The 9,787-nt window shown below is 37.2% G+C and overlaps 1 protein-coding gene across 1 annotated transcript; it reads left to right on the top strand.

Moving 5' to 3' along the window:
* Positions 1-8,411: 8,411 nt before the first annotated feature.
* LOC123455356 (olfactory receptor 4S2) lies at positions 8,412-9,368 on the top strand. Its single transcript, XM_045136137.1, has one exon. It carries the CDS (start codon positions 8,412-8,414, stop codon positions 9,366-9,368), a length of 957 nt encoding a protein of 318 aa, XP_044992072.1.
* Positions 9,369-9,787: the final 419 nt, after the last annotated feature.

A 9,787-nucleotide genomic window follows, 5' to 3' on the forward strand; every position in this document is an offset into this window, starting at 1 on the left:
TTGGTAGGACTGTCATTTTCACAATGTTAATTCTGCCTATCCAGGGGCATGGGAGGTCTTTCATTTTCTCAAGTCCTCCTCAATTTCTTTTTTGAGTGTTTTTATGATTTTGTTGTATAGATCTTTTACTTCCTTGGTTAACGTTAATCCAAGGTATTTTTTGTTGTTGTTGCTATTGAAAAATTGGACTATGTCTCTTATTTCTTTCTTTCTCTGTATAATTTGTCATTTGCATATAGAAATGCTCCCAATTTTTGTGCATTGATTTTTTTCTCCTGCTACTTAGTTATAGAAGTTAATCACCTTCAGGAGTTTTGGGATTGAGTCTCTCAGGTCTCTTACATATACAATCATGTCATCAGTGAATTGGGCTAACTTTTCTTCTTCCTTTCCAAATTTTATCCCTTTTATTTCCTTCTCCTGTCTTATTGCTTGATCGAGGACTTCCAGTACTATATTGTAAAGCAGAGGTGAGAGAGGACAACCTGTCTTGTTCCTGATCTTAATGGAAATTGCTTCAATCTCTCTCTATTAAGTATTATTTGGGCCTTTGAAGCTTTGTATATTGCCTTTATTATGTTCAGATATGAACCAACCATGCCAATTCTTTCCATTGTTTTGATCATGAAGTGATGTTGTATCTTGTCAAAGGCCTTTTCTGCATTTATCAAAATGATCATGTGATTTTTATGTTTCATCTTGTTTATGTGGTCCATTACATTGACAGATTTCCCTATGTTGAACCACCCTTGTGTTCCTGGGATAAATCCCACTTGATCAAGGTGGATAATGCTTTTCATGTGTTGTTGGATTTGGTTTGTGAGGATTTTGTTCAGGATTTTTGCATCTAAGTTCATTAGGGAATAGGCTGGTAGTTTTCTTTCCTTGTGGCATCTATGCCTGGTTTTGGAATTAGGGTGATACTAGTTTCATAAAAGGAGTTGGGTAGCTTTCCCTGTTCTTCAATTGTGTGGCACAGTTTTAGGAAAATTTGTTTGAATTCTCCCATGAAGGTTTAATAGAATTCAGCTGAAAAGCCATCTGGTCCTGGACTCTTCTGTTTGGGGAGGTTTTTTATTACTTTTTCAATCTCCATGAGTGTGATGGGTTAATTGAGGTGATTAATCTGCTCTGAGTTTAGCTTTGACAGATGGTATACATCCAGGAATTTATCAGTCTCCTCCATATTATCCAGTTTTGTGGAGTAGAGGTTTTTGAAATAAGTCCTGATGATTCTCACAATTTCACTTATGTCTATTGTGATCTCTCCTTTTTCATTTACAACTTTGTTAATTTGAAGCTTATCCTTTTTTTGCTTGATCAAATTGGCCAAGGGTTTGTCGATCTTGTTTATTTTTTTCAAAGAACCAACTCTTTGTATTGTCATTGTCTTAACTGTTTCCTTGGTTTCCAATTCATTAATTTCTGCTCTAATTTTAATTATTTCTTTCCTTCTGGAGCTATTTGTGTTGGATTTTTCTTGTTTTTCTAGTGCCTTTAGGTGGATGGTTAGGTTATAGATTTGGGATCTTTCTGTATTTTTATGAAGGCATTGAGTGCTATGAATTTTCTCCTGAGGACCACCTTCATTGTGTCCCATAAGTTTTGGTATGATGTCGTCTCATTGTCATTCAATTCCAGGAATTTTGCAATTTTATTTTTTATTTCATCCACTATCCATTTACTGTTTAAAAGTGTGCTGTTCAGTTTCCAGGTGACATTGGGATTCTTGGTGGGTCTTTTGTTGTTGATTTCTAGCAACATAGCATTGTGATTTGATATCATGCAGGGAATTATGACAATTTTTCTAAATATGTAGAGGCAGTCTTTGTGACACAGTATATGGTCTATTTTAGAGAACGTTCCATGGGCTGCTGAGAAGAATGTGTAGTCTGTGGATTTGGGATGGAAAGTTCTATAGATGTACATTAGGTCTAAGTGGTCTATGGTTTTGTTCAGCTCTCTTACTTCCCTGTTGAGTTTCTGTTTGGATGATCTGTCTATTACTGATAATGGTGTATTGAAGTCCCCAGTTATGATGGTGTTGGTGGTTATTTCTGTTTTATTGTCAAGTAGGTTTTGTTTTATGAACTGTGTTGGCCCTGTGTTTGGTGCATACAAATGTATGATTGTAATATCCTCTTGATGGATCATTCCCTTGATGAGTAGGAAGTAGCCTTCTTTGTATTTTTTGATTATTTTTGGTTTGAAGTCAATTTTATCCGATATTAATATACCTACACCTGCTTGTTTCTTATTCCCATTCTCTTGCAATATTGTCTTCCCTCCCCTCTTACCCTGAGGAGGTGTCTGTCTTTAGTGGTGAGGTGGGTTTCTTAAAGGCAACAGATTGAAAGGTCTAATCTTCTGATCCATCCTGCTAGCTTGTGTCTCTTGATGGGTGAGTTAAGGCAATTAATACTTAGGGTAATGACTGTGAGGTTTGATTTGATCCCTGCCATATTGTGGCGGTAGATATGTGTTGGTGTTTTCATGGGATTTGAAGATTTTGTGCCTACTCTGGGTTTGGTTGTTGTGATCCGCTTCTTGTAGGCATTTGAGTTTGGTTATTTGTTTCTTCTCTGTGGAGTATTTCCTGATATATTCTCTGTAGGTTTGGTTTTGTGTTCATATAATTATAAAGCTGACTTTTGTCATGGAAGATTTTTCTTTCACCATCTATTATGAGGGATACTTTTGCCGGGTAGAGTAGTTTGGGTTGGAATCCATAGGTTCTTAGACTTTGGAGAGCTTCATTCCAGGCCCTTCTAGCTTTCAGGGTTTCCATTGAGAAGTCTGAAGTAATCATGATGGGGTTACCTTTGAAAGTTGTGCACTGTTTCTCCCTAGCTGCTTTTAGGATTTTCTCTTTGGTGTCAATGTTTAGAGTCTTAATGATAATATGTCTTATAAAGGTTCTCCTTTAGTCCAGTCTATTTGGGGTTCTGTTGGCTTCTTGTATCTTGATGGGCGTTTCTTTTAAAAGACTGGGGAAGTTTTCTTCTATTATTTTGTTAAATAAGTTCTCCATGCCTTTGGTGTGAAATTCTCCTTTTGGTATTCCAATGGTTCTGATATTAGACGTTTAAGTGTATCCCAAAATACCCTCATGTTCTGTTCACAGGAACTTTTGAACTTACTGAAGTTTTTGAACTCTTGAAATGTTTCTTCCATCTTGTCTTCCAGATCAGAGTTTCTATCCACCACTTTGCTGACTCTATTCTTGAGAGCCTCTAGCTAGTTTTGGACTTGTTCAATTAAGTTTGCACTTTCTACTACTTTTCTATGGATCCTTTCCATCACTCTGTCAAGCTCCCTTTTCACATCATTTTTTGATTTTCTTGATGAATCTTGGAATTCATCCCTGCATTTCTTTATGTCTTCATTTAGTATGGCCAGCTGATTTTTAAGGTCTTTTTTTTTCCCACTCTCCTTCAAAACCCTTAACTCTCAATGAATTCCTTCCAATATCTTATCAAATTATTCTAGCATAGTGATGGTAGCATACACATGATTATTGGTCCTTTGTTGCTTTCCTGCAAGTTCTACCAGTAGGGTGGTCAGGCTTGCATTGCTCATAGCTTCAATTTGATGTTCTGATCCTAACAACTCTTCTATGTTTTGGTTAGATGCATTCATTGTAGGACTGGGTGGTCTAACTGGGTTTTCTTGCATTTAATTTTTCATGTTATTTCTTTTGTGCTGTGGTCTGCCCATGACAGTATATGGGCAGGTAGGTGGGTGGATCATCCTGGGCTCTAGTGCCATGGGAATCTGAGGCAGCCTGAGGCAGTTGCCAAGCAGCCTGGGCTTTGGCTCCCACTTCCCAAAGCTGACTATCTAATGCCTGACTGGGGACTCAATAGTTTTGAATTGTGTGATTATCATGAGGAAATGGGTAAATGTTATATTGCTGGATGTATCCTGGGTAGGAAGAGATTGCAATCAGTAATTCAACTCATTCTTACTTATAGACTTTCACTCAATGACTCCACTATCACAGATCATTTAATCTACGACATATACTCCTTAAAAAAAAGTCATTATAATTGAGCCATTGGTATCTTGGCTGCAGCTAGTAGAAGACTGATCTGCATTGCAGTTTTTCTGCTCTGACTCATGTCTTATGTTATCTTCTTGTTCTCTCTAGGCAAGCTTAGATAGAATGCATCATACCCTTTCAACACAAGGTTCAAAAATCAATGTGGTGTTTTTTTTCTTTTGTTTTGTTTTGTTTTCTCTGGATCCTGTATGTGGACCAGAAATACACATGTGTCACATTGTGCTTGTTTCTATCTATTTGTCATTGGCATTGATTCAATCAATTATATGTAGGTAGTATCTATTCATTCCAGGTCAGGACACTTAACCATGTACATACAGGGTAGTTCTGTACATGGGAGTAGAGTTAGCCAAATGAATTTAGCAACTGTGATTACAAGCATGTTTATTAGGTGCTAAAGGTTTGAAAGACAAAAACATGCTAATCAAGCTATCTTCAGGGAAGTCTTCTCAGAGAAAGCAGTGCCTTAGCTGATCTTTAGAATAAATGATATAGTACTGTTTAGAACAAGAGTATAGGCAGAAATTCTACAAAAAAAAGGATATCAGGTTCACAGAAAAAGTTATAATTGAGGAAAAAAGTACTTCATAAATCAAATATGCAGAATAAATTACTAATGATTTGTAGGGAGCCAATGCAGACACCATTACAAGATGATGCTGGCTTCCCGCCAGTCTTGAGGTAAATACTTCCTCATTTAGGCAGCAACCTCCCTTGAGGTTGTGCATGCGCTTGATGCACCTTGTCCTGAGCCTATCCTGTGGCTCCTGTGGGTGGGTAAGCCTATGGCAGCCAATCAGCAGGCGTCCCATAGTATTCTGCCCTATAAAAGCAGCTACACTCCTGGGCCCCTCGCCCCTCGCCATCAACTTTTCTGTTAACCAAGAGGCTATAAATAAAGTGTGATCGAGAAGGATCCTTGTCTGGTGGTCGTGCTTCTCCTGCGGGACAGGGGCTCGCCGCAATGAATCACAAGTATAAATACCTAATTTACATCTCCAGTTGGATTTCAAGTTTGCATTTTAAAGTGATGCTTTTTCATTTTACAAATAATTTGTTTTGGGGAAACAAGCAAGAATGCTGCTTTCTTGGTGAAACTGATACCAGCAAAAAGGTGAAGGAAATAAACACAGAGAAAACTCAATTCCTACCAAATCAGAGCTCCAGAGACTCCCAAGACCTCATCACTGAAGCCGATCTAAAAGGAACCCAACAAGGCTCAGTGAAATTTGCTAAAGAGGGAGCAGAAAGAATGTTAGAGCCACATGTTGGGTCATTTTGCACAGAGACATTGCCTCTTACCCATAACTGATGTCTAACTCCACAATGCACGATCCACATTTCACGATGAGGAGGATCCCTGTGTGGGGGAGGACAGGGAGGAGGTTAATGATGGTATCAACATGACTGTATATACACTGCGAACATAACTAATAAAAATGCTACAAAATTTTTTCTTTCCTCAGTTTCCCTTATCTCCATGCATTTTAATGCCTAATTAGTTCTTGACTATAATAATATTACAGCATCATTTACTATTATACTTCTCACACATAATCAATAGATTTGAAGAATTCTGTTCATTCTACCTTCAACAGCCATGGTAAATTAAAATTCACTTTTAGGTCACCAATTTGGTTTGACTATGGAGGATGACTTTGGGGAAGGAAAAGATTTCCCTGAGGTCATTACCATTTTACTCTTCTCTCTCAAAGCAGACTATATAAGAACTAGAAAAAGAGCTTTGATTGCCAAAGGCACAATGACATGGCAAAGCCATGAGAGAGCCAAGAACAAGGAACACTGATTCTTTTTACCCTTGAATTTAGGGAGACAGGGATTCTCAGGTACTAACTGTTCACAAAACAGACTTGCAGGCATCTTCCTTTTGTAATGTTAGACTTCTATACGCACACTATCTAAGGAGAGAACAACAAGACAAATTTCAAGCCCTTTTGGAAAAGACTGGTGAGATTTGTCTTTCTACTCAAATAATACAGGATGTTTGTTGGAAAGGAAACTTTACACATATAATAAAATTACAGTATACTGCTTACTATGTGTCTGTGATGATAAGATAATAAATATACTATGTTTATGTGAGTAAGTACATGAATATGAACGATGGTGGCATGATGATGAGAAAATGTCAGTCATTGCAAAGGAAAGTTAGCTGGTACTTTTCAATACTAAAAAAGGTATAGGAAGTGTCTTTGAGATAACCTTGTCTTAGGGAGAAAGTTTTCCTCTAAGTCCTCATGCTTTAAATAGTAGAAGACCATTCCCAAGTTTATGTGTGTCAATGCCCAAATGTTCTAGAGGAGAATCAAGCAAGATAAATTATTATTGTCCAAACTGCTATGGTTTGATCTTCTTTAAATTCAGTAAGTAGTATTTTTTTTTTCTTTCTGGAAAATATTTTCTTTTTATTTATTTATTTAGTTTTTTATTAGTTATGTACACAATGCATACAGTCATGTTCATACCATTGTTAGCCTCCTCCCTATTCTACCCCCCTACAGGGACTCTCCTCGTTGGGGAATATGGGTCATGCATTGTAGGGTTAGCCATAAGTTATGGGTAAGAGGCAATGTCTCTGTGCATAATGACACAATGTGAGGCTCTAACAATTTTTCTGCCACAAATTTCCCTGAGCCACGTCAGATTCATTTTAGGTCTGCTTCAGTGATGAGGTCTTGGAAGCCTCTATGTCTCTGGAAATCTGGTTTTGTAGGAGTTAAGTATTCTCTGTGTCTATTTCCTTCTCCCTCCAGGATGTAAAACTACGCACATGTGCCTAATTCTGAATCTGAACTGCATTATGATGCACAAAAGCAGGCAGACTGTAGTGACTCTTCTGTCACAATAATAGAGGGGTTGAGAGCATTAAACATAACATATCATAGGGAATGTGTTCTCAAGACAGCCTAAAACAGCATGAATCACTATAATCATGGGTGATTTGAGAAAGAATCTTGAAAGAAAGCCCCTTTAATCACAACTGCTTTACAGCTGCTTTTCTACTAAAACATACCAGTGACTCCCCACAACATTGTCTTGACTTTTAGCACTGAAGACAAGTCTAATTAAATTAAGTACTCTCCTCTTCCTAGACCCATTCTAATTCCAGTGAATGATCATCTCTTCTTGAAAAAATATAATTTCACCCAAGCTGAAATGTATAATGTAACTAGCACAAAACTAGAAATATTAGGATGAATATTCCAGTAATAAACAAGTGCATTTTCATTGTGGTTTTCTTTTCTTTGTGGCACTTAATAGTTAAGTTCCCAGGCAAAGAAACTGCTGAGATATCCTGGAGTTCTTACAATTTTCACTTGAAAAAATTATCTGAGACTTTGCTTTCCATTCCATCCAGCAGAAGGGCTGGATTTCTCTACACAAGATTTTTCACTGCCTTGTTTTTAACTGATTCTTCTAGTCTTTACTCCAAATCAGGGTTTGGTGGTTGTTCTATTATTTATAAAAATTTAATTTCATACTAAAAATAACTAAATTTGACAAATGATAATGAAATTAAAATTAGCATTTTGCAAACGTAACAAGGTCCCATGAAGTTAAATGACTTATCCATTATAACAATATTATTTCAGAAATATTTCAGTGTCACTAAAGTCTCTATCACATCTCATATTGATAATATTGAAAGCTTGAGATCAGAAAACAGCCATAAGTTAATTCCCACAAAATCTAAGTTTTACGCAAAGGAAGAACTGCAGAAATCAGTATGATTCAGCTGCTCAGAAACCCTTTATAAAATGTGACTACCATATAGGGCTGATGTTCAGCAGAGGAACCGTGGGTGTATGTTTTCATTTCTATATCAAAAATAAATGAAACATTTCTGTTTATTAAACATTCACACATCCTCAAAAAGAGGTCAATTCTAAACCCAATAGAGGGCTTTATACAAAATAAGCATTAAATAAATTTAGAAAAAATGTAAAAATCTTAAAAAGTTAACGGAAGACAAATTTACAAAAGATCTGTAAGACTTAGACAATTTACTTTATCTCTTTCCACTTTGACATATCAAGTGCAAACTGGTATATACTACTAAGGTAAGCAGATCAGAAGAGATGCATTTCACCTTAACAATACAAATCATTGAACAAATATCTCTGCAGTGAAGAGTGGAGCCTTTAGGGTAGCTGCCCAGTAGAGGAATAGCTGGGTCAGTTAGTAGGTCTATTTTCATCTTTTTCAAGAGATCAACAGTAAATGTTTTTTGTTTTAATTACTATGTTTATTTATTTGATCTGAAATAGAAATGAATACTGATAGTCTTTTGTATGTCCTATAGGTAAATTAATTGCCTCTTGAGAATATGACCTCATGGATTCACTCCACAGAAACAGTAAACAATGTGACTGAGTTCATTTTCTGGGGCCTTTCTCAGAATGCAAAGATTGAAGAAGCATGTTTTGTGGTGTTTTCTTTCTTCTACATGGTCATTGTTCTGGGCAACCTCCTCATCATGTTCACAGTGTGCCTCGGTAACCTCTTTAAGTCACCCATGTATTTTTTCCTCAACTTCTTGTCATTTGTGGACATTTGTTACTCTTCAGTCACAGCACCCAAGATGATTGTTGACCTGTTAGCTAAGAAAAAAACCATCTCCTATGTGGGTTGCATGCTTCAACTCTTTGGAGTTCATTTCTTTGGCTGCACTGAAATCTTCATTCTCACTGTCATGGCCTATGATCGTTACGTGGCCATCTGTAAACCCTTGCACTATATGACCATCATGGACAGAGAGAGATGCAATAAGATGTTGCTGGGAACATGGGTCGGTGGATTCTTACATTCCATTATCCAAGTCGCTCTGGTAGTGCAACTTCCCTTTTGTGGACCAAATGAGATTGATCACTACTTCTGTGATGTCCATCCAGTTCTGAAACTTGCCTGCACAGATACCTATGTTGTCGGTGTTGTTGTAACAGCCAACAGTGGCACCATTGCGCTGGGCAGTTTTGTCATTTTGCTAATTTCATACACCGTCATTCTGGTGTCTCTGAGAAAGCAGTCAGCTGAAGGCAGGCGCAAAGCTCTCTCCACCTGTGGCTCCCACATCGCGGTGGTCATCATCTTTTTCGGTCCATGTACTTTTATGTATATGCGACCTGACACTACCTTCTCAGAGGATAAGATGGTAGCTGTATTTTACACTATCATCACCCCCATGTTAAATCCTCTGATTTATACTCTGAGAAATGCAGAAGTAAAGAATGCAATGAAGAAACTGTGGAGTAGAAAAATCTTCTCAGAGGATAATGGGAAATAACTGAAATCAATTAGTTCTGCTGCATAATTGTCATTTTCCCAGCCTTGGTTAACTTCATTGTGCAGTGAAACAAAATCAAACTCACTGGAGTTGGGGAAAAATGGCGAGGTAATAATATGGTCCTAAAATATGTTTGAAAGAGAAATTCTGTTACTCAGACTCTAAAACATGATAACATTCAGATTTACTACTCCCTTATCTTCCCTTTTAACTTTTCTTGTTTTCAAAATTAGACTGTTCTATGGAATGTTTAAGTTTTGGAAGGAGAGTTACATACCAGGCCCTCTATTGTACGTGTGAAGCAGGCATGATGACCTACACATATAAGCTCATGCATTCTGTTAAAAATTAGTGATAATATCATACATGAAGATAATGTAATCGGATCATAATCCCTTTCCAACATCTTCTTTTTACCC

This window comes from Jaculus jaculus, chromosome 1 (genome assembly GCF_020740685.1).
Source record: "Jaculus jaculus isolate mJacJac1 chromosome 1, mJacJac1.mat.Y.cur, whole genome shotgun sequence".
In the NCBI taxonomy this organism is placed as follows: Eukaryota; Metazoa; Chordata; class Mammalia; order Rodentia; family Dipodidae; genus Jaculus; species Jaculus jaculus.